Source organism: Haliotis asinina, chromosome 14 (genome assembly GCF_037392515.1).
Source record: "Haliotis asinina isolate JCU_RB_2024 chromosome 14, JCU_Hal_asi_v2, whole genome shotgun sequence".
Taxonomy (NCBI): Eukaryota; Metazoa; Mollusca; class Gastropoda; order Lepetellida; family Haliotidae; genus Haliotis; species Haliotis asinina.
In genome coordinates this window covers 36,673,908-36,699,957 of record NC_090293.1, presented here as the reverse complement: position 1 = coordinate 36,699,957, position 26,050 = coordinate 36,673,908, and the positions used below count along the sequence as shown (strand labels likewise).

At 38.3% G+C, this 26,050-nt stretch overlaps 1 protein-coding gene across 9 annotated transcripts in view; it reads left to right on the top strand.

Moving 5' to 3' along the window:
* Positions 1–2,427: 2,427 nt before the first annotated feature.
* The window catches only part of LOC137261938 (MAP kinase-activating death domain protein-like), a 108,580-nt gene continuing 84,957 nt past the window's right edge, over positions 2,428–26,050 (top strand). For 8 of the 9 annotated variants that reach the window (XM_067799748.1, XM_067799753.1, XM_067799754.1 and 5 more), the window contains exons 1-4: positions 2,428–2,489; positions 16,714–17,441; positions 19,472–19,613; positions 25,150–25,308. In XM_067799748.1, the coding sequence (XP_067655849.1) occupies positions 16,831–17,441; positions 19,472–19,613; positions 25,150–25,308 (912 nt within the window). In that variant the 5' untranslated portion in view covers positions 2,428–2,489; positions 16,714–16,830. The remainder of the gene's footprint in view (positions 2,490–16,713; positions 17,442–19,471; positions 19,614–25,149; positions 25,309–26,050) is intronic. The other variant, XM_067799752.1, reaches the window with a different exon arrangement.

The following is a 26,050-nucleotide window of genomic DNA, read 5'->3' as shown; positions in this document are numbered from 1 at the left end:
TTGACACAACGACTCAAATAGGCTAACATATCGCCTCCCTCAAGACTGACAAACCTATTCATATAGGCTAACATACCGCCTCCCTCGAGACTGACACGCCTACTCACATAGGCTAACATATCGCCTCCCTCAAGATTGAAACACCGACTCACATAGGCTAACATACCGCCTCCCTCGAGATTGACACACCTACTCACATACGCTAACATACCGTCTCCCTCAAGGTTGACACAACGACTCACATAGGCTAACATACTGTCTCCCTCAAGATTGACACACCTACTCATACAGGCTAACATACCGCCTCCCTTGAGACTGACACGCCTACTCACATACGCTATCATACCGTCTCCCTCAAGGTTGACACAACGACTCAAATAGGCTAACATACCTCCTCCCTCAAGATTGACACACCTACTCATATAGGCTAACATACCGCCTCCCTCGAGACTGACACGCCTACTCACATACGCTATCATACCGTCTCCCTCAAGGTTGACACAACGACTCAAATAGGCTAACATACCTCCTCCCTCAAGATTGACACACCTACTCATATAGGCTAACACACCGCCTCCCTCGAGACTGACACGCCTACTCACATACGCTAACATACCGTCTCCCTCAAGGTTGACACAACGACTCAAATAGGCTAACATACCTCCTCCCTCAAGATTGACACACCTACTCATATAGGCTAACATACCGCCTCCCTCGAGACTGACACGCCTACTCACATACGCTAACATACCGTCTCCCTCAAGGTTGACACAACGACTCAAATAGGCTAACATACCTCCTCCCTCAAGATTGACACACCAACTCATATAGGCTAACATACCGCCTCCCTCGAGACTGACACGCCTACTCACATACGCTAACATACCGTCTCCCTCAAGGTTGACACAACGACTCAAATAGGCTAACATACCTCCTCCCTCAAGATTGACACACCTACTCATATAGGCTAACACACCGCCTCCCTCGAGACTGACACGCCTACTCACATACGCTAACATGCCGTCTCCCTCAAGGTTGACACAACGACTTAAATAGGCTAACATACCTCCTCCCTCAAGATTGACACACCTACTCATATAGGCTAACATACCGTCTCCCTCGAGACTGACACGCCTACTCACATACGCTAACATACCGTCTCCCTCAAGGTTGACACGACTCAAATAGGCTAACATACCTCCTCCCTCAAGATTGACACACCTACTCATATAGGCTAACATACCGCCTCCCTCGAGACTGACACGCCTACTCACATACGCTAACATACCGTCTCCCTCAAGGTTGACACGACTCAAATAGGCTAACATACCTCCTCCCTCAAGATTGACACACCTACTCATATAGGCTAACATACCGCCTCCCTCGAGACTGACACGCCTACTCACATACGCTAACATACCGTCTCCCTCAAGGTTGACACAACGACTCAAATAGACTAACATACCTAATCCCTCAAGATTGACACACCTACTCACATACGCTAACATACCGCCTCCCTCGAGACTGACACGCCTACTCACATACGCTAACATACCGTCTCCCTCAAGGTTGACACAACGACTCAAATAGGCTAACATACCTCCTCCCTCAAGATTGACACACCTACTCATATAGGCTAACATACCGCCTCCCTCAAGATTGACACACCTACTCATATAGGCTAACATACCTCCTCCCTCAAGATTGACACACCTACTCATATAGGCTAACATACCTCCTCCCTCAAGATTGACACACCTACTCATATAGGCTAACATACCGCCTCCCTCGAGACTGACACACCTACTCACATAGGCTACAATATCGCCTTCCTCAAGATGGACACACCTACTCACATAGGCTGACATACCGCCTCCCTCGAGATTTGCACATCGACTAGATAGATAGATAGATAGATAGATAGATAGATAGATAGATAGATAGATAGATAGATAGATAGATAGATCACCATCACCAAGTTGTGCTAATCCTTCTCACTTCGACAAACTCACAAATCGTTTTTTTAATCGTAAACATTGAAACAGACTATAACAACTTTGGCCACATCATGATGGGATTTTAGAGAGGTAATATCCAGAATAGTGTCATCAGAAATACATGCTTCCTACAGCGAGGTGATAAGGGAAGGGAAGATACAGATATGAACAAGAAAACCCATCTTTTTATCTATCTGAAACGTTTTCATTGACATTGAAAGAATTGCCTGATATTGCGACCCACGTTCAGAATTTGATGCCTACGTGAAACACGTAAAAATGACGCCCTAAAGATAATTTCAGGTCTATAACGCTTAAACGATGGTGAAAAGTCAAAACATTGAAAGCAGAGTCTTTCTGGAAACTTTGAAACACACAATAGTGATAATTTATACAAGGGACTCAGCATTACCTCCCCTTGTACGTTAGAGGGCGTTCATGGATGTTTTGACGTCAAAGGATGCTTAACATATCGTCGGGTTGACACTTCTGGTAAGAAATTATAATTTTCCACCTATTTCCAATTTTGTTGATCCCTTTTAAATGTATTTTGACACTGTCGATTCATTAGGGCCTTGTGTTTGGGTTGGATCGTGAAATTAGTCCTGAACGTGGAACAACATAGCCTTTTAGCCGACTGCACACGATCTGAAGCAATTCATAAATGATCATATGCCTTCGGGTCTTTTCTACATCTTGTATTCTACATGTCCATATTGTGTAAGGAACAGGGTAAATAGCGTTTTCATCTTCAGTTCCAGTTTAGAATGTCTTTTAATATTCTGTAGGGTTCGTCTTGCCACGTATGGAATATATATACGAGGACATATTTTGCTGCCATGATGAGACATTCGATGGACAGAAAATGTCCATTACGGCGATGACATTTGAAGAAAAGGTGGTCAATACTCTATTGTGAATCATGCTGAGCTGCATATCACACTGGATTTGCCTGACTTATCTGTGATTCCATATTGGCGAATCTGTGTGATTCGTACAAGACAGCGACAGTGGTATGTTGCAAGGCAACCTTTCCACTATCGCACCGTCTCTTCGTAGTTTTAGAAGTATTGATAATATATGTGCTCGGGGACATGCACTTCTGCTTTATGATTAGGCTTTGCACAATCCGTTGTTGTTCATTGCTATTCAAGTGAAGTATCCACAACCCATCGGTCCATTTATTAAGCTTGCAGGCATGATCCAACATGGCGGACGTGGGATTCTACATTTCGGTACTTTAACAAGAAGGTCCATATAGCAACGAAAAACTGAATTTTCCAATCTTGCAATGATTATCAAAAGCTCCATTGTCACATTTGCTAATTTGCCCATGCATTTCTTTCTTTTAACTTCTGTGACGACCCATTTCATTTTACTAGGTAATTTCCCCCCAAATGCTAATCCTGCTCAACAATCCTTTCTGATTTAGTCCTCGAATTGATTTCATGTGGTATGCCATCAAAAGGACTCAAGCTGTATTTCTTGATCATCATCACTCAATGATTTTCTGCTTACATTTCTTATAAAGTCACATTTTTGTCAGTGTTGGACTATTTAATTTCCTCTTTTTATGTTTTCATTCATGTCATCCAATTACTTGAACATTTATCAATGACTGTAGTGAATTTTGTTTAATTGTTTTCTTAAATAACACTTTAAGACATATTTTTGTGTGACATGCAGAATTTCTCTCTCTTTGATCAGGCAGTCACACGAGTGAGTGACCCCCTCTGAGGCAGTCAGTCATGTGTACAAGTAACGGGAGACCGTCTTGCATACACATTGCATCCTCTACTGTTCAAATCTTGATAATATTTTATCCAAACGTCATGTTAATGGTTTATTTGCACATCATGCACATATCACTTTCCAGATCACCTTGACATGAAAAGAAATAATATATATATGGAGTTCTTATTATTGTGGTTTGGAACTGGTAACAACAAAATCACTTAATGACTGTGTTATGAGAACAAAGAGCATGTGAATCAGTAAATGTGGAGCCAATTTCCTTCTGTCATGCATACGATAATAGAGCTTAATTGGCATTAATTTCCTTATCAAGTTCTTATGTGATATGTATGCATCTTTCATCCATCAAACAGTACTTCAAGATTGAGTGATTGGGTGCAGGATGGAAATTATACACATGATATACCAAAAAAATTAGCAAACATGTTTATGTTTCACTTAATGCCATGATATTCATTAGTTTTGGCCTATTATATCAGGGCAGTTTTCATTGCTTTAGCTCAGCTTGTGGTGATATTTGACAAGCAGAAATTTGAACATGTTGCCAGAGGAAATTGAGATTTTGAGGCCAGGCTACCAGTTTGTCGAGTTTCATTATTGACAGACCATATATAGTTCAGCATCATGTGTTACAACCCCATTAAAGTTGTTATGTTGCAACGGGATGATAACATTGTGATTGAGTTGATATATTTTTCTATTCCACAGTTTTCATTACTGAATGTGCTCATGTTTGCTTGTCTTTTCTCCCTAAAACTACACTCATTATATAAGTTTGGTTTTCTGCCTTGTAGGCTTTGTATGCAAGAAATGTTCAGATTGATTCCTTCGGGGGCAACATATTTCCAGAAGATCAGAAAGCAAATGATTCCAAGTGGAACTGTAGTTCTATCTGTCTACACCTAGAATATTCACTTTTTTAGAAACTGTGTGTGTATCTGATGATACATTCAAGTCTTGCATGAATAATTGAATAGGTCGGGAGAAGATAGTGATAACCCACAAATTCCTACTTTCGATATAATTGCTTTTGAAAGTTTAGTCATTCATGAAAAATACTAGTGTGACTTTAGAAATATAATAAAAATATGTTGTATTCATTTATACTTTTGGCAGTGTGCAAAAAAAGACACAATGTGATTCTTTTGCAGGAAATTGTGTTTTTGTGTGCTCAAAGATACCTACTGTAAACATTTTGTGTTGGTTATCAGTTTTATACCAAAATGAGCTTGTCATACTCTTACTCAAGGATCAGTATTTCTACTTGTCTTAACCCACATCGGATATACACTAATAGGGAAATTTATGGCCATGCCATTCTTGATGAAATAAATATACTAATGGAAGAAGAAACTGTGCATTATTTGGTGTTATGCTATTTTTAAAAGATAATAACATGATCTGTGGTGTGTTTCGTGATCACTGTTTAACGGTTGGCAGGATTATACCGAAATGTATTAGATTTAACCCTATGCATTGTGATGTCCTTGAAGAAAATTAATCTAGTGTCAAAAAATTGGTTCACAAATTTAGTAACCTGTAAGTCCACTGGCACAGGTGTGCAGTAGTCCCAGAATATTTGTTGCCAAATTACTGTTATGCTACACTGCTTGTTATTGACACATGGCCTCGTTAAGTGGTGTCAGCTCTGGCTAATGGCAGCCTGTGATCTTGAAATTATGAAATGATTAATGTCAATAAAGAAAATAATAATCAATGTCTGTATCCAGCAACATTAGTTAGCATTAGGGTCACCACTAAGGGGGAAACAGTCATTGCAGTATCTATTGTCTATTGCAACATATTATTGTGAAAGTGAGAGTCTTTTAGGACCAACTCTTGCAATACTGTTGCATTTTTTTCTCCTTGAATTGTCTTATTTGAGGTCAATAGTACACATATGAATGTATAGTTTATATGAAATAAGAACAAGTTGAAGTAGTTTCTTTTAATGACTGACAAGACGTTTGAAACCCAAGTCAAGAAAGTAGTTAAAACATAAACTTATTGTTATTCACAATTTCAAACTCTGAGTTTCATTCCATATATGCCTGGGGTTGAGCTGGAACTCTGCTTACCTCATTCATGTATACTTGTTTGTCATGCCTTGTGAAACCAACTGAAGAAGTTCGAACTAAACTATGCCTTCATCTTCTTCTATGTATTCATTTGTTTTCGTCAACATGCTGTTCATCTTAATTATGAGCTAGTTCTTCAGTCACCGTACATAGCCTGTTGACAACTGCAATGTACTCTGCGGTAGTGAAAAAAAAAATTAAGAATGCAGATTGAATAATAATAGTTAAATATCATTTGACCTGGCTACATAGTTTTTGGTCTTTAGAAATATTTGGACATGGCTGTCCTGAAGAAGACACTATAACAATATTTTCAACAGCTGATTAAATTTGCTGAGTGTTGTGACAACTGGAAGACTACATGTAAGTCAACTATTTTGTCACTTCAGTTTAAGTCAAATAATTGTTATTTGTGCCAGTATTAGTAGAGTAGATTTGTTGTTAAGTTTCAAGTCGGCATGTTATAGCACACTGGCTTCCATTCTCAGTACACTGCAAAAAAAACCCCCTAAATTGTGTCAACAATAACTTCTATCACACATTCATTTAATTTTTAGAAGGGAAATATATCTTTTTTTGAAAGGTGTTTGCAAGTAATAGTGATAATTTTATAGCGTACAAAAATTGTTAGTGTGTATTTGAGGTGTGTGAAAAATATGACATATTGCCGATCTTATCCACCATTGAAATATACTACATGGTGTTGTTTGAGTGTTTCTAGTTACTGTTCTAAAACTTTTTTCACATATCCCTTTAATTTTTATGAGGTGAAAGGTGTTTGCAAGTAATAGTGATAGTTACATAATCTAAACAAAATTGATGGGGTGTATTTGTGAAAAATGTGACGTGTTGCTTTTCTGATCTGATCAGCCATTGGCGTTGTTTGAGTGGTTCTAGTTATTATTCTAAAATTTCTTTCATATACCCTTTAATTTTTATGAGGTGTATATACCATCAAGTGAAGGTGTTTGCAAGTAATAGTGATAGCTTTATGATTTGAGAAAATTTGTTAAGGTGTATCTGATGTGTGTGAAAAGTGTGACACTTCGCCAATCTGATATGATCAGCCATTGATGCTTGTGATGATTGAGTGCTATAGTTCTTTAACCTCTCTCTTTCTCGTTCATCTTATTATTTGACCAAACTGGAAAGGTGTTTACAACACTTAGTGATAGTTTTACGCATTGAATGAATCAGGTACTTTGTGTATTTTGTGCTGTGTTTTTATCAACAGGAGGCAATTATTACAGTACCAAAAGTCACACATACTATCAGTGCATTGATAGTTTTTCATTTTGTGGCATTGATTAATTGCTATGGGAAACTCAACAGTTGCAATTCATTGATAGTTTGATGCACTGTTACAGCACTAGTTAGCATCCAGCTCTGTCCTTTTTCACATAATGAAATGGTGCCCAGGAAACTATGTATGGAAGACATCCTCAGAGTTGTTACTCAAGTGTATCAGTTGAATTTGCTGTATTTCAAATCATAAATGATGAGCATGTCTAAAAAGGCATATTACGCAATAAAGTCCTTTAGGGTAGTGTACAGACAAGCCAGTAGTCCTGTTATGAATTCACTTGTGTATTATGAGAATCAAACTGTATCCCTTGTGAATTGCTTTCTTTGAATCGAATGTTTATGGATGGTTTTAAGAGAGTCTTTTTACATGGAACCAGTTTGTTGTTCATCTAAGTTAGATGTGTACAGTGGAATGTAGTATAACTACTCATATTTTGCCAAAATCCTTCATGGCACTGTCATCAAGCTATAAGCCACATTGTTCAGGATGCATTGCCTTATGTGGATGAAAATTTGTCTTGTGACACATGTGGGCCTGTTATCCTTTATACCATAGAAGTTGTAAAGTTCCATCCATTTTAAACTGGTCTGGATTACAGAGATTGCTGCACACACTTGAAGCATAGTTTGTTTTCTTAATCTTTTGAACGAAAGACTCTTGACATTGAGGAAAGACATCAGCATCTGTTCCTTTTACGCAAAGGACTTTGATCAGTGCTCCATGTTTGAATTATAATTAAGAAGTACAGTTCGTTCTACCACCATGTATAGTGTAATAAAGCACACATCGCCCTGAACTATTATAGTTAAAGCACGATTACGCTTGCGTCCGAGTGCTTTAATGATATAATAGTTCAGGGCAAAAGTGTGCTTTATTACACTATACATGGTGTTAGAACGAACTGTATTTCTTTTCTAAGATACCATATTTAATAATTTCTAAGCCTAATTTCGATTAGTCTATGGCAGAAAACAAACGACGGTGTCTGTGACCTAAATTAAGAATCCTCGCACAGGGCTAACTGATGTGCTGTTCTTTTGACGTGTCAGCCCTGTGTTAAGACAAACGTTACTAGAAAAACAAATGATGAACAGTTTGGTGAAGGTTTATGTTTTTGTTAAATATCTTCTCTAGATCATTTTAATTACATCAGTGATTCTCTTAAACCATACAAGGCAAAATGACCGTTGCATTTCTACTACCAACGAAAGTTTAGATCAGTTCATTCAGCTGAAGCTGAGTAGTCATGGAAAAATTCCATGATTGCATTGTGGGAATATAAACATCGCAAACATTACCATGTCTCTGTAAAGTTTTGTGTCGAACTATGAGGCATTTTATCCTTCGGAAAACATAAACATAATGCTTCCACCGGTGATGTTAGCTGTTAGATGCAACTGCAAACCAAGAAACGGTTAGCGACGAAGCAGTTTACTGTGGGAGGCTATACGAGGTGATGGCAACTGAGATCCATTGTGACGTAATGCAAAAAAATTGAGTACGAGGGGGCAGACTGGAATGGAGCAGCGACGTCAACACATTGTGACGTAATGCGAAAAGTGCACAGTATTGTGTGATAAACTATTGTAGGTGTCTTTGATCTTTCAACGAAGCATCTTAGAACAGTATTTACAGTATTAGTTCTATAACACTGACATACAATCAGCTTTTTCCCCATTTTTAGGCCATTAAGGTATGTACTGATAGAATGTTTACTTGAATGGATTAATGTGTTTGTAATGATATGGCTCATATCATTACACATTCAGTTGTGTTTTTTTCAAAAGAGGTTAATATCATTGAATACACAAATATTTATTTAGGAAATAAACATCATGTGTGGGCCTACTGCTGGGTGTTATTGAGTAATTGAAGCATACAAACTCATTTGGAATGGACAGCATTAGCCAGAGGTTTAAAATTAGATATTTCTGTGCATCAAATAATAGATATATTTCACACCCAGAAATTGGCCAACACATGTGTCTTGACAATGTAAACACAAAAGTAAACCAAAATGCCCACTGGGTTGACTGTCTGCACTTACTGACTTTGAGTACGGGTACAGCAGTGGAATGTCATCAGCTGACTGTGGTACTGCTCATTTGTGACATCATTACCACTTTATGCCACAATATAATTTGAATGAAGCCACCACTGCTGACCACGCGATAATACAACTGTTTGCGATGTTTGTATGTGTCAATACGCATTGAATAGTCCTGCACTTTCTTGGAATCGAATACCTTTTTACCATTTTTTTCAACCAGTCAGATTAACGAACACAGTGACGTTTGGTTTAAAGTGTTAGTAGACTATCTAAACAAGACCCTAGGTCTTTGACATGTATAATTCACTGATAGGTGAAAAGTATGAAATGATGTAATGATTATGCAAGTATCAAACAGCATACACTGATCAGCAGTCATTGACTCATGGACTACCAGCAGAAAGCTTACAAATATTCAGTCATTTGTCGATGGCAAGGGTCATAGTGCTCCTGATGGTTTAGTCTGACTGGACCACCACCTTGCAAGGATGACTACTATCTGCTCTGAAATCTGCCATCTGTTGTGCGGGAGATTGTCCACCCTTATTCATTCATGTCCTGGCTTTGCATATATTTCATTGTCAGCACCCCTACTGACACTACTTTGTCTTGGCATTCTTACACAAAGTCATCTGTTGTTGTAATGACAGTCTGCTTTTGCAGCAAGATGTATGACATCTTGTTGCAGTTGACATTGATCTTGTTTATGCAGACAGCTTCTGCTACCGATGATTTTCCATTTTCTTATGTCCCAGATGTATCTGAAGATATGTCAGTCAGTACAATAGTAGCCCATTCAAGGTGGGAGAGCATTGGTACAATGCAGGAAGATCTCTCTTGCTTGAACCTGAGCTGCCAAGAAAGGATTTGTCAATAAACAATGAGTGTGTTTTATGGCAAGCATGGATTGCTGAAGGCCTATTCTACCCCAGTCATTCAAGGGGCCAATAAACAATCAGACCATGTGTGACAAGTATAAAGTTGTCAAAAAAAATTAAATAATTACTGTTTTCTGTTATGTGAGATCTAAAACAATGCACTTTTAACCACTTTGACCAGATTTGTTTGTTTCATCAGAAAAATGTAGTCTTGAAATGGTGATGGTGGAAAGTAGACGTTGATAAAGGCAAGTTTACAGGCCCCAGGAAGTTGGCAGCCAGTCTCTTTTGGGCATATTGTTCAGTTTCCTGTGAGTGCTGTCAAGTGTCTGCAGTCTTAGATTTGCAGGACAGATTGATTTTGAGATCAAACTAGAATAAATATGTTGGTTCAAAAACTTGGCAGAACTTCTGCAAGCAAGAAATAGCAGACAATTTGTGATGAATAAATCATAAATGTTTATCATATTTATCGTTGAGAATGAGAGAATAGGTCTCAATAGATCTGCAAAAATTTACTATGGTATCTAATTCATTATCACCTTTGTTAGATGTGATATTGCTTAAAGTGATGTCCATACTTGTCAACCTTTTTTTATAGCTTAACTGTTATTAAGTGGACAGCTTGATGCTAATCCCGGTGTGAGCTTTGGAGTTTTTTTCAAATTATTCTGTTGCGGTTGTAATCATGATATAATGGACGATCTTTTTGTTGCAAGGGGGATAACTCTCCTTTTGAAATGATATGAGCGACGGTCCTACTTCTCGCTTCTGGTCTGGCTCCTGACTCGATGTGTGCTGTGACAATTTGCTACATGTAAAGACAGAACCTAGCAAACGCATTGCCGTGGTCACCTTCATTGAAAAAAGGATCGTTTATGACAAAAAGCCATTAACTGACACGTCTTGCTTTGATTTTTCGTTTAGAAAAGCATCGTTCGTTTAATTTCCAAATGCAGTACGAATTGACACGATAGAAGATGTCAGGGAAAGTGCCGTGAAAAGTGGTATATTGTCACAGCATTTCCTATGACAGAACACAAGATAGAGCAAGTGTCGGGTGTCATAGCATCTGTGAAATAATGAAAATTCTTTTTTATATGTTATCAGCACTAATGTTATTCCCAACGGTAATTCTTTGACTATTGCCACATTAAAATCTTAGGAATAGTTCCGATACTACCACCGATCTCAATGTAAAAAAGTCGGTGATACACTTCCGGCGAATGAGTATTCCCTGAAAGTTCTTTATGGAGAATTGGTGATTATTACCCATCCCTGACAATTGAAGAAACTCAGTATAGAATGTAACAGTTTGTTAGAAACATATATATTACATTTTGAGCAGCAGTTCCTCACTAATCTGAATCCATTTTGGTTTTAAATTCTGACGCTATTGTATATTTTTATGTGTACTATACAAGAGCCATACACCTATTATTCAAGCAATTAGTCGGTTCCATCAGAAACACCAGTCATCATAGCTTGAATTGAGATATTTACCCCTTGTATAATATGTCCACCAGTCAGTGTTGTGAGTCCTGTTGTATGTGTGAGTTTATTGATTCATTTCTTATGAAGGTTTAACACCACTTAAAGCTCTTAATATATTTACAGAGATTTCTCTCAACGTACAGCATATAATTCTGACCACCCAAGTGGATGTGTATGATTGAATTACATTTCATATGTTTCTTGTTTTAGGTAACATTAAATTGACAAAATATTTTACATGACAGACCATGTTCTATCTAACTTTAACTATCTTACTTTCTAATTTTCATTCAACAATTCTTAAAGAAAACTTGAGGTTATGTCTGTTTGTTAGGAATTAACACAGAAAGTGTGTTTATTATCAAATATATGTTTTAGGTGATATAAATTTGAATTTAACCCCATGATTGTTATATAAAAGGAAATGTTGATGCATTAATTTATATTATTACAAATGTAACAATACAATGTACATTGACTGAATAAAATCATGCATGTGCAATGTAATATTAAAGTACACATGCACCAGCATACAAAGAATTATAACATTGTACAGTGCAGCACAGGCAGGCAAACTGTAGCGCAAATGTGGTTGCGCAAAGGTTGGCATTGCCTTTCCCTCCCTCGGTTCAAAAAGTATTTTCCATGTCAAAATAAAACATCGTCACCATCAAAGGTACACTCCCATTTCCTCACAAGGTTGTGCTCTCTGATTTCCAACCCCATATTTAATAATTATTCACGTGAAATATGTTTTATTCAACATTTTAAGCTCCACTGAAGGTATTCAGATCGTACTTTGCCTCCATTACCCCTGCCAGCTTCCGGCTCAATGGAATATGTAGGCGATGATTTACATAATTCGTCCATTACTATTATTTTACAATTACTTGACCATTGTATCTCACTTTAATCTGTACCTGCTAAATATCTGTGTTGTCCGAAATCTCAATCCCATCATGAACGACCTGATAAAATTTACGCACCAAGACAGTGTTTCACATTTCGTGCACCACATAACACCCCACCTTATTGAATTCCATGAATCCAGCGGCCATACCGGCTGTAATACTAAGACGATTTGAGTACATATGCAGTGAAAACACACTGCAGTTTTAAATGTGTGATACTGAGACATCTAGTACCAGACTTAAATTACTGACTGCAAAACGTCAACAAAATGACAAAACATGATTTGAAAATGATCAGCTGATTATACCGCCTGTCTTCGAACTGCCATTTCGTGATTCATACTTGCAAATGTGAGCAGTCATGCTTATGCCAGGTGTATCATAGAATCATGGAATGAATATTACAGGATAGAACAGTTGATATTTCATTGTAAAAGGGAAAGGCCCTTGAATAAGTGAGTCTTGGTTGTAATAGATGGTCGTTTCAATGTCTTTCTTTGAGACATGGTGTTACAAGAGTGTATTTTCTGTAAATTGTATTATTAATTACATAATAATTATTATGGGTCACATTTCGTATCAAATAATTCTTGAATTGCTAATGTACCCCAGTACAGTGGCACTTGTAAAATCACTTGCCCTGATAATTTTTCCACTATACCAGCCCATTCTATTGTTGATTATTTAAATAAACAACATAATTAACAATGGAAAGTCAACTGGACACCGGTACAGTGTGATATACAAATTAACTTGCCTGACAGAAAACACCACTAGACTGGGACGTCGGGCAATGGGTTATTTTCACCCCTGTGAATACAAAATTAATGAAAATATCAGACTAAGCAGTGTTATATTTTGTTGGTTCTGAGGGGATTTCTTACAGCTTTTGTCATGGCAGTTTTTAACCGTAACAATGGCCACCTGTACATGCATAGCAGTTCATGTTTATGTGTTTATGTAGAAATCCTAATGCAACAAAATTTTGAAAACTTTATCTCACCAGATTCTGACTGATTGTCAGATAACAGGATATTTGTGACAGTCTAACAGTGTCTATTCTAGGACGTGCGATTCACGCTAATAATGATCAAATTGCGTCTCATAAAAACAACAGAGCGTGAACTGTTGTGCATAGTAATTTGCTCCGTAACTACCTTTCAAGAAACATACGAAAGAAGCTTTATATTGACAAGGAATGACTTTTTAAATTGGAGTCGGCCACAGAGTCAAGTTCGAGTGACAACATGTAAACATAACAGAGTTACCTCCCTTGGTTAAAACCATTATCGGCACTGAGGAAATGAAATTCCATTCATATCAGTATGAAAGTAGATAACATTTTTCGATGAAGTTATGATTTGATTAATTAGTTAATTGACAATGTTAGACTATGAACTCTAAACATAGTGCTTGTGTACAGCACTTGCAAAACACAGTTTCATCGATCTGTTTTAGAACATCAGTTCGTTTTAGCTTTGTTTTCCAAATCAGACAATATTATCATTTGACTGCAAATGAATACGACATTCTTATTTACAACGGTTTGTGGTAATTTGGCGTGAATAATGCGACTCAAAAGAATGAAAATACCTGACTTTCTTTAACAAAATACCACTGAGAAAGCGACAATGTCCACCATGTCTCGCCAGACCGATACGTCTGTTAAAGAGACATGTGAATCAAAAGGAGAGCAAAACCCTGAGACTGACCCTGGTCCCTCCAACTCTAAAAAAACCCCAAACCAAGTGTTTTTCAGAAAAAAATAGTTGCAAGAATGGCCATGGCTCTTTGAAGAGCAGCTTGGTGCCATATGTGACTATTGTAGTCAAAATAAAATGAGCAATTGTTTCACTGGTGGTGGTTGCAATAACTTTCATACATCCACACTATTTTGAAAGATGGTAATACAGGTATTCCCCCCCTACATTTTCCAAATTCTCCCTCCTTTTTTTGTAAGGGGGTGACAAATCCCCCCCGTATATTTTCAGTTCTAGAATAGACACTGATCTAATGGAGGTGTTTCATCCCATTTGGTTGAAGATTTGGAGGCTCGAGAGAAGAGTGAGTGAGTTGGCTTTTAGTGATATTCCAACAATACCATCAACATTGGGCTTCAAGAGAAGACCTCTGTATGGTGAATTTTACTTGTGTCAAACTGAGAGTCGAACTCCTCTGCCTCCTTGTGAATAACTAATTCCACAGAGGCGGAGGGAGGCACCGGTTGTCTGGACGACGCCAAAGAAACGGGCGAACCTGTCGAAGGTGCTGCCTTCTTCCGGTGAGACTCCCTCTCACTCTTCTTCAGTACTGGTGGAAGTCCCTGTCAGATAGAACCTCACACTCTGCGCAAGTGTGCAGGGGCTCTTGCAAAGCCTACACAAGGTGTGAGGGTCCCACTTAACCGACTGAGTGCGGAAGGAGGCGAATGCCATGGTGGAACGGACGAAAGGGTTCGCTACTAAGGGGTGACGTCTGTTTAAGCTCCGAGGAAGAGAGACCCGTCACAGGCAAAGGGTCCGCTCAGACGGAAGGTTCGCCTATCCTCTACTCCGCACAGGGGGCGGAGGGAACGACAGAAGAACCGTCTAACACAGTCTAAGGGAAACCACCCTCAACAAAGTCGGGAAATTAACTGCCCTTGATATTCCTATGAGGTCACAGTCGAATATCTCAAACGTTTATGGACATGCTTCAACAAATATGTTCCTGATGTAAAAGTAAGTTGTTCCGCGGACTAATATTTGGAGTTAATGTGTGATTTTAAAATATTTGGCTTGGGAGAACGCAATAGCTTGTACAATAAAACGATTCCTTTATGAAAATCATGTTTTTTCATCAGGTTACATTTCCAAAGTTAACGATTATTTACCCACAAGTTAAAACCTACGACTAGAGAATGGAGACACGCATAATGAGTGTGTTTTGTGTTTGGCTTGACGGTTTATAAACCAGATGAATTAATTTATACAGTTCGTTTTAGTGTCAACAAATAAGCGACACAAAAGGCCACTTCTACATAGAGCAGTGAAAATTGCTGAGGTCAGTGGCGCTTGTTCGGTAAAGGACGACAGGGCTGCACAATGATGGGTTCATGTTGATCGGACGGTACAGTCAATATATGGCTAACAAAGCTTTGTATTATGGTTTGGAATTGTGTAAAGCACTGAAATAGACATGGTGTTATATTTAGAATGGGATATTCCAATACTGACAAGGACGTGTTCGCTTAGCCAACTTATCAACGATATGCGCACAACGTTTAAGGATGTGATTCAAGTTGCTTGTGTTTTCGTCAGTTTTCTTTTCTGCATTTTTTAAAATATATTTAAGGAGCAGCCGATCGTTTTTCCGGTAGAGCAAGTTTCCGTTTCATGACATGCGCATAAAAACTGCTGTAGCGATCGGCAAACTGAGTGAACAATACGGAAATGGAATTTTGTTCGGTAATAGCCGCTTGTTCGGTAATACCCGACACCACTCTAACTGTGGTAATTTACCATATTTATAGTTTATTGTATATGTCTAAAACAATAATAAAGCATACTACTCAATGATAACAACTTTGTGTTCATTGGAAACCGTAACATTTCAGTGTAGATTTTTACACTGTGATCAAGCTAGTAATAGTTGCTGAAAAGGGTTAAAACTCAGTAGAGAAAACACTGGGTTGATCTTCCTTGGTTTCTGTTAGCTTATTCATGGGGCCATCTTTCTTTGAATTTCAATACTTCTTCTAGTGGTTGATGTCTAAAGGGAGGAGTTGGTTTGTTCTGTCAGAAAATAATGTTGCTATGAGTGTTGATGTGATTTAATGTTCATAAAAGAGAAGCGTCAAGTGAGATTTGGCAGGAGAAGTCTTGTGTTCTTTTATTCTAATGGTGTGTCATAACTCTAATATGTTGGATTCCACAATCATATGAGATCTTACAATGATCATCCTCAATGGCATGAAAGGGACTGGATTTGCCGTTACAACTGGGTAGGAAGGGAATTATCTATGTGTCTTTTTGAAGGTATGTGTCATCTGTATAGTTTAACCAAACGTAATGAGACTTGAATACACTGGTTTTCTTTCTTGATATGTGCTTTTGCTAACGAAATGCCAGTAAGGGGGTTTCCCTAAGTGTTTAAAAGAATTAACAAACTCTTTGATTGTTTGAAAGTGAACATCAGTAGTTGTATACTTAGGATACAACACATATCAGGTTACAAACTGATTGCAAGCTTCTCTTTTTTTTCAGATTTCCCAAGGTAAAGGATATGCAAGAGCGAGTAAGATGACATGTATCAAGACTCATTGATAAACATTTGATAAATATGGTCCGAGTCACAAACCGATATAAACTCTTGATCCCATAATGTGTGAGAGGAAATATTTCTGCCCACGACTACTTGATTATATTGTTATAACTGGTAGTCGCCACCCCAACCATAACAACCATGTTGCCCAGACTCCGGAACTACTCCGCCGGTATCCTCTAGAGGATCACAAAGATTTCCCCTTACCAACAGATGTCATTTTCTTCTGCCAGCCTGAAGGATGCATCAGCGTTGGACCAAAGCGAATGAGCCTCCGCGAGACAACATCTTTTGTCTTCACACTGACAGAAAAGGATTCTGGCATCGTCAGATATGGCATCTGTGTTAACTTCTTTCGTCCATTTGAAAAAAAGAGTTATTCTTCAGACTGGCAGAAAACCGATAGATTAAATCTTTCCATAGGTAGCACCAACTCATCAGATATTGTCAGTTCCTTGGAATATGAGAAACCAAAGTCACCAAGGACAAAACGGAAATCAAGAAGTGCAAGCCGTGTTCGCAACAACACTCTGACATCATTATGTATTGTTAGTCATCACCCTTTCTTTTCAACATTTAGAGAATGTTTGTTTATACTAAGGAGACTGATAGAGGCTTGTCATGACAGAAGTTGTACCAAGAGGATTGGTGGATCAAAGGCACTGACCAGGTGAGCTCTCTTTTTTCATTATCAGCAACATGTCCCATTTATTCTTTTATCCAAACAATTCCAGTTTGCTCTATTTTTTTTCTAAAAGCAAAGTCCATTTCTGACAAAAGCTATGGAAACTAAAGATTCATAGGCATTGCTTGTTACTGCAGATTGTTTATCACTTTTTCTTATGATGTTTGGCATGTCTCATTGTTTTGTTCGTTAAAATGACCACTTCAGGCAGCTTTTTGGTTGCCACACTTATGAAGTCTCTAGTTATGCTACTCCTTCTTTAGAGGAAACAACAAAGCATGCAGTTTGTGCTGGTGACATAGGTAAAAGTGATAGACATTATGTATGCATTGATAGAAGCTACATAATGTGTATATTGATACAAGCAACATAATGTATGCATTGATACAAGCTATATGGTGAAAATAAGCTGAGTGTTGTATAATTTGCACAAAATGTGCGAAAATCAAGATCTTGATTCTGAAACAGGTTGTATGACACATGGTAAGTGGAGTTTGTCAGTGACACAAAGAAAGTTGTGAAGCATGTCTTTACCCTTTAATGTTCCAATTTGCAATCATGGTGAGCTTCTGTACTCTTGTTTACTGAATCAACCTGTGGGGTGATTAATAGTGTTACCCTATAATTCATGACAGTTTGAATGTGTTACTGCTAAGGGGATATTACGTGAAATGCAGAAACCCTGCCTTCTCAGACCATGTACAAACTGCAAATATGAATGTCTGCAAGAAGAAAATGGATAATTTTATGTGCACATGTTCTGTTGCTATTAATCACAAGAATGCCAGATTTTTAACATCATTTTTCAGTTGTTGTAGAGTTTCAGGGCAATGTTACCTAGTAAGTTGTTAGTTTCACCACTTGCCAGTAGATGTAAGAAAAAGGTTTATGATCCAAACCATCTTGTTATTAGTTGGATGTATGTGACCTGTTTCAAAGAAAGGGACCGAATGCTGCCAACTATGGGAAATGAGTAAGGGATATTTCTTATATTTAAAATCAATTATGAGAACAACACGTGGGACATGCCAACTTCTCGTGGAACATTCTTTATGGCAATATTCCATGTCGTATGTGTTAGTGCACCATGTAGTATCTCTGGTTTAGGCAGTACTGAGAGCCGTAGTCATTTATTGATGTCAATGCAATTATCCAGAAAGACAAGTTGCAAATTTTGCACTGGTTGAAGGAATGCTAATTTGCTGATATCGCATCCAGTAATGTCAAGTCAATCTCAAGCTATTGTTACTGTTAGATATGATTCCAGCAGATCGTCAATTTTATCAGCTGTGTACCTCTGAGCATCTTCACTCATAATTTGTTCTTCTGATTACATTGAGGTTCAGTTCACCAGAAAAAATTCAATTCTTCAACGGAATGTGGTTTGAATTCATTTTGAGTGCAGTATTGTCCACATAAGAAACATTTGTTACTAGTGCAACAGTATCCAAACATGTGAGTATTTGTATGATTATAGGTTCTATGAAAGCCATTAAATTTATCTATAAATAATGTAAAGTCCTGGTTTGAGCAAAGAACTGAATCAACCAACCTTTGTGATAGAAATTAATCTTTAGCAGGGTTATTTCCCTTCCCAGCTTGTGGCCCCTTTATCTTGAAATATAACTGCGGGAAAGTAAACTATGAAACTTACAGAGGGTGGTCTCTTTGCATGGAACAGGGTAGAATAGGTCTTCAGCAACCAGTTCTTGCCACAAAAGCTGACTATGCTTGTTGCAAGAGGTGACTAATGGGATCGGGTGATCAGACTCGCTGACTTGGTTGACTCGTCATCTGTTTCCATTTGCCCATATCAGTGCTCATGCTGTTGATCACTGGTTTGTCTTGTTCAGACTTGATTATTTACAGACTGCTGCCATATAGCTGAAATATTGCTGAGAGCATGTAAAATGAAACCCACTCACTCACTCTCTTACTCACTTCTCATGAACAGGTCACATACAGCTTCTAAAACCTTAGAAATCTTAAAGATGTGTTGTTACATTGCTCTGCAGGGACACAGTGTGGGGTGTGTTGACAGGGATTTGTAGTGACAACATCTCATCGCTTGTGATGCACGAGGTGCGGGAAATTGAGACATGGATCCTGCGCCTGCTCAGTGCCCCTGTCCCTGTACCTGGAAAGACAAGAGTGGAGGTCAGTAGTGCTTTCTTTTTCACATCTGATGTAATGGTCCAACATTTGGAAGAGAATGAGAATGTGTTTGTTGGACGGGTTGGATGATGCTGTGATTTATCGCACGTGTTCTGAATATCTTTAAGATAATTTTGGTTGTTTGAAACAGTTTTGTGTAACTGGTATTAAGTTATCCAACCAAACAAGGTTTTTCAATGATAGTGATGTCATACTTTTCTGTTGCCATCTTGATATCTTAAATTAACATAGTAATACCGTAGAAAGCAGTTTTTGACCCAAAATGTCAACAAAAGCAAACATTAGTTTGTGGATAATTAAAATTCAGTTTTGGTGTCGATGGGTACTAGTGTTCTTTTTCATATAAATACTAGGGCTGGTCAAAAAGTTCTAAGCCTACATAACTTCTAGACTGGTGACACCAACTAATCTTATGAGTGTTGTTGGACAGTGTTCTTCATCAGCACTTCCGGTCATTTTACTCAAATAGATCAACTTGTTCAAAAGCAACAGGTCCTTGAAGCCTTCTAGGGTATACATACCTGCTTCAATGTGAGTGATGGAACAATGTGCTGTTATAAAGTTTTTGACACTGGAAGGCATTCAGCCATCAGGAGTGCATGCACATATGTTGAAGGTGTATGGGGATGATTGTCCTTCATACACCACATTTAAGAGATGGGTTGCTTTATTCAAGTCTGGCATGACAAATCTGGATGATGACCCACGGTGTGGACGGCTGTCTACAGCCATTAATGATGAAACAGTAGAAGCTGTGGAGAAATGCATTCTTGCAGATGAGTTACTATTGCTAAAGTTGAACGAGAAATGGATCTAAGCCATGGATCCTTTAAAACTATTATCTGTGATAATTTGGGCATGAACAAAGTATCAGCACGATGGGTCCCAAAGTTTCTCAATGCTGAATAAGTGAATTGAAGAAAGAGAAAAGTTAAATTTAAGCGGAAATTTTGATGGAGCGTGATTTTGAAATTTTTTAAGTACATGAGTAACAGGGGATAAAAACATAGATGTATCATTATGATCTGGAGTCAAAACATCAATCCATGGAGTGGCACCACCCCACTTCTCCACCCAAGGAGTTCAAGTCTTCAATGTCAGTTAGGAAAGTTATGGCTACAGTGTTCTGGGATGCGATGGGCGTCATTCATGTTGACTACCTGGAGAGTCAAAAGACTATAACCGGTGCCAACTATGCTGATCTACTCCACAGATTGAGAGCATCTTTCAAAGAAAAGGGCTGTGGTTTGTTAAGGTCTGAGTTCTGATTGTACATGACAGTGCTTCGTCTCATTCCTCTTGATTGGTAAAGTCTGCAATACAACAGTGTGGCTTCAAAGAATTCCCTCATCCTCTATATTCATCTGACCTGTCCCCACTCTGATATGAGAAGTGTATTGCAGTCAAGGGGTTATTATGTGTAAATAATAAAATATTGATATCTGACCAAATCGTTGGTTGTCTGTGATAGGCTTGGAACTTTTTGACCAGCCCTCATACTTCTCAAAATGAGAGTAGTCTCTCTTCCACTGCTGTTGTCAACTTGGCTACCTAGAGCAATCAGACAACTAGCTACAGAAGTGAAGAGTTGGAGTAGTGCATCTTATCCGTCCCCATTTATGGAGGTACCATCAATGTAAACAACTTTGATCCCCCCCAAAATAAAATGAGACTTGATGACAGTTAACTTCTTAAATCAAAGTCAGCTAAGTTGGTATTTTTTTGTCCATAGCAGGTCATCGTTGTTTAGCAGTGACATGTTCAATGTTTGAGAGATGGAGTTAGCGTTCATTGTCTGAGAAATGTAATTACTTGTATCCTGTACTCCTGTCTGTTTAAAAATACAAATTTTAAGTTTACTCCCTACTGACTTTACTGATGCTTTCCCAATGAAAACTAGACCAATTGTTTATGTACAGTCTTGAGACAAAAGAGACAGTGTATGTCACTGTTTTAATGCGTTGTAATGTCACTCAACAATTTTTCTTTTATTCTGTGAATTCACTGTTTTCCTATCCTGTATGTAATGATCACAAAACTAGTGTATGTTGAATCTGATCTGGAAAAAATTGCAATGAAAATAATTTGTTCATGGGTTAAAAAGTTGTGAATAAATGAAAACGTTATTATGTATCTCATTGGATATTTTCCATATTCATTACCCTTTCGTTTTGTAATCTCTATTTATCAAGAAATGTACATACTCAAAATGTAGAGGTAAAAAAGATTTGATTGTATAGAAAAAATCCACCAGCAGTTGGAGACAATAAAACTTCATTAAGTATGTTCATTAATGGTGTTATTAAGGTTTCATTAAAATTGAATAGCTAGTATTAAAAACAGTTCCAAATATGGCCTTTATGGAAAATATATGTTTGTTATAACCAGAAAAGTATTTAGTTAACGAATTTATGCCATGAAAATTTTATTGAAATTTAAAGACAAGTATTACCAGTGGCAAATAATGAAAGTGGTTGCCAATAAATTGATACATGCAAGGGATGCTGTTCTTCTAGTGATACAAGTAAATATAGTTTTATACTTGTATGTGGCACTTTAGATACTCTTTAAAGTAAATATTCCCCCAAGCCATGTATCACCAATGAAAACATGCATAGATAAAAAAGCATCAGTAGCAAATAGTACTGAAGAAGTAAATAACTCTCCTAGTACTAGTAGGAGATTTATGATACAGATAAAAGTATTATAGTACTTTTACTTATGTAATGTTCCATATTGTTCCTCAGTATGTCATGTTTCTACAAACCATCTTGTCACCTCCTTTTTCTGAATGGTTCATTACACATTGCAGACTTTCTTAAAGGTCACATGCAACCAAAAAATCAAACATAATTAAAACAAATTTATCACTTATTCATGACATGTAATATACATTGTTGCTTTTAAAAAAACAAATAAACAAAATTATAAGCGTACAATAGCGATTCAAAAGTGCAATATTTTGTACTTCGGCTCACTTCTCCCAAAACAAAGCCCTCGGGAGACCGAACACAGTCATAGCGGGTGGATATGCACTCAAGTGTAACGACGGCTTCTGATTGGCTGTTTCATTTGCTGACATGCTGAGGGTTCATTGTGTGTACAGAAAGATGATCTGTTTGATGGGCATTTTAGAAGTATAGCCAGTCACAAGAAAGTAAGATTCTTTATGGATAACAACTTCTTTTTGTGTACTTGATGCGTCGTTTCAGTATGGATTCATATACTGTTGTCAAACACTAAAAGAAGTCGTTATCCCTGAAGAATGTATATAGAGATGTTGCGTTTGGAAAATACATGTTCTCTGAATTTGCGCTCGATCCATTCAAATATCATGTCGGTTGAGATGGTAAACTACTGCGTGGTTGGAATCTGTCCAAGTACAAAGCAGGACTTGAAACTGACAAGAGTTTGTACCAGTTTCCGTCAGATCCAGTCATCCGAAAGAAATGAATGTAGTTTGTTTGCAACCCACAGACATAAAAACATGTCATGTGTATCACACGTGCCTAATTACATAATGTGGCAGACACGGGACTCGGGTGCACGAGTCATAAATCAACATATTTTCTTTATGTCGTATAGTCTGATAGGTGTTAAGTTCAAATTGCACGTGGTCAATGATTGAAGCTGTGTATTGCATGTTGTCGTTAAGTAGACAGGCAGACAGACATATAGGTGAATAAAGCAGACACTGAGCTTTCTCTGTGACAGAGACTGCTTGCCACAATCAACCAGTTTTTTTACGTAACGAGTAGATTATTTACTTGTTTGTGTACACAACCAAGATTAGACTACTGCTCACGACTTAAGACGCTGGGCATGCATACTGTTTCAAGCTCCGTGAACCTATTCACTGTGCATGCGTTATGGACGCAGCGGAGCACAGCTGTTGAAACCAGTTTTCCCCCCAGCGCTGGGGGGAATTTAGTGAAACGTTTGAACTCCGATTTCGCGGGGGTTTTCTTTCATCGCGTTTTTTTCAACTTTATATGTTGAATTAGCATTTTTTATGATTAGTTTCGGTAAGTGCATACCGAAAGGTACCAGAATCTGCAAAGTTATGTTTTATGTTGCATGTGACCTTTAAACAATAGGGAAATGATACGAGGGTTGGCTGAAAAGTTCTAAGCCTCACTGTGAAAAAAAGTTACAAAGTCCACGTTTGTAATTTATTTTTCTACATAGTCCCCTTCCAAGTTCACACACTTTTGCCAGCGATGCTGCAAGGCCCGAATCCCGGTCAGGAAGAAATCTTCTTCAGCTACCCTAAAAAAATCAGTCACAGCGGAAATGACGTCATCATTACTTGCAAAATGGCGACCGGCGAGTTCCTTTTTCATTTTGGGGAACAGGTGGAAGTCAGAAGGAGCCAAATCAGGTGAATAAGGAGGATGGTCAATGAGTTCAAAGCCACAATCGCGGATTGTTGACATGGCCACCACCGATTTGTGAACAGGCGCATTGTCTTGGTGGAAGAGGACACCTTTAGCGATCATCCCTCGTCGTTTGGCTTTGATTGCTTCTCGCAGCTGGTTCAGTAGATCAGCATAGTATCTGCCGTTGATAGTTTGACCTTTTTCAAGATAATCAATGAGCAGAATACCCCTGGAATCCCAAAAGACTGATGCCATCACCTTTCCAGCTGAAGGAACAGACTTGGCTTTCTTCGGAGCTGGTGAATCAGGATATTTCCACTGTTTTGACTGTAGTTTTGTTTCTGGTTGAAAGTGATGTATCCAGGTCTCATCCATGGTTACAAATCGTGCCACAAAATCATCGGGATCTGCTTCAAAACGACGCAAATTGTCAAAGGACGTCTGGAACCTGACACGTTTCTGTTCTGCTGTCAAGAGCTTTGGCACCCATCTTGCAGAAACTTTAGTCATTCCTAATTCGTTGGTGATAATATGCTCAACCCTCTCATGAGAGATGCCCACTACACTAGCAATAAGTCGAGTAGTCAATCGTTGATCATCCATCAACATATCGAGCACTCGCGTGATGTTTTCTGGAGTGGTTGCTGTTGAAGGCCTTCCTGAGCGTGGGTCATCATCAAGGCTTTGTCTGCCACACTTAAATTCTGCAGCCCACTTCTTTACTGTGGAAAACGAAGGAGCATCATCCCCTAGAGTGGAGACCATGTCAGCATGTATCTGTGTTGTGGACATCCCTTTCTTTTGCAAGTACTTGATGACTGCCCTGTATTCAGTTTTGTCCATTTCTGATGATTTCAGAGGGTAGGTTTACCAAAAGAGCTGTAGTTGAGATAAAACTAGCTTGTAGTTCTTGTGTCTATGATTCACTAAATGATTGTCCTCATTGGTGGCAAACACCTGTCTCTACCTGGTGGGGAAAAAACACTCAGGCTGAGAACTTTTCAGCCAGCCCTTGTAGCACTACTTTTGCTGTTGCATGTATTACCCATACTTTATGATTAATAACTGCATTACTCTGGTATATCTTTGGTTGGAAAGTTTGGTGATATTCTCATACCAGGTGTATTCTTTGTGAACAGGTAACCATTCTACCAAAGGACCTGCAGCCACCCATACTGTTTGCCTTACCAGACCATACACGTTTTACACTCATTGACTTCCCTCTTCACCTGCCTCTGGAGCTACTAGGAGTGGACACATGTCTGAAGGTGCTGACCGCAGTCATACTGGAACACAAGGTACATTCACACATTTTAGTCTCTCCATGCTGCTTCATATATCTTTCTTGTATTTGATGACTCTCACTCTGTGTCCTGATGATAACTTGGCCACATGTTCATGAAATCTGAGCAAGTGCGATACTTGGATAGTCACTTATATCATGTATATTTGGCAGGTTAGGTTGATAAGCAGCTACATTGGTCAGTGTTGCACTGGTCAAATTTACAGGAAATAGTGAAGTATAGGAGAAAACAGGCCTCTGAGGTTTTGGTAGACAATGTAAAACCAGGGGGTGGGGGGGATGGATTTCCTGACCCCAATGAAGCGCACGTAAAATCAATTTAATGACAGTAACTATAAGTAGATAATTTAACCCCTCCACCTTCGTCGGCTCGGTGGCCGTTTGGTAGAGCATCTGCCTAAGGATGAGAGAATTGTGGTTCCAATCCCGCTTTGGAAAACCTTCATATTGTGACTTTAATCTTGAATGATATTTTTTAATTGATTTCAAACACTCATGTATCTTTTGAATGTTGCTGTTCATATGAAGTTAGGAAAAGTAAACCCTGGGAAGTGGTCTTACTAACGAAAAGTAAAACCTGTCCCTCCAAAACAAAAACCTCAAATGCAGTTATTCTGGGAAAACAAGAGATGGCCTAATATATAGTGAGAAGCACACTATAGAAGAAGGTTTATATGTGATGAGTAACAATTGTAGTAACTTAAACAGACTTGTTTATCAGGTCCTGACAGTGTCTT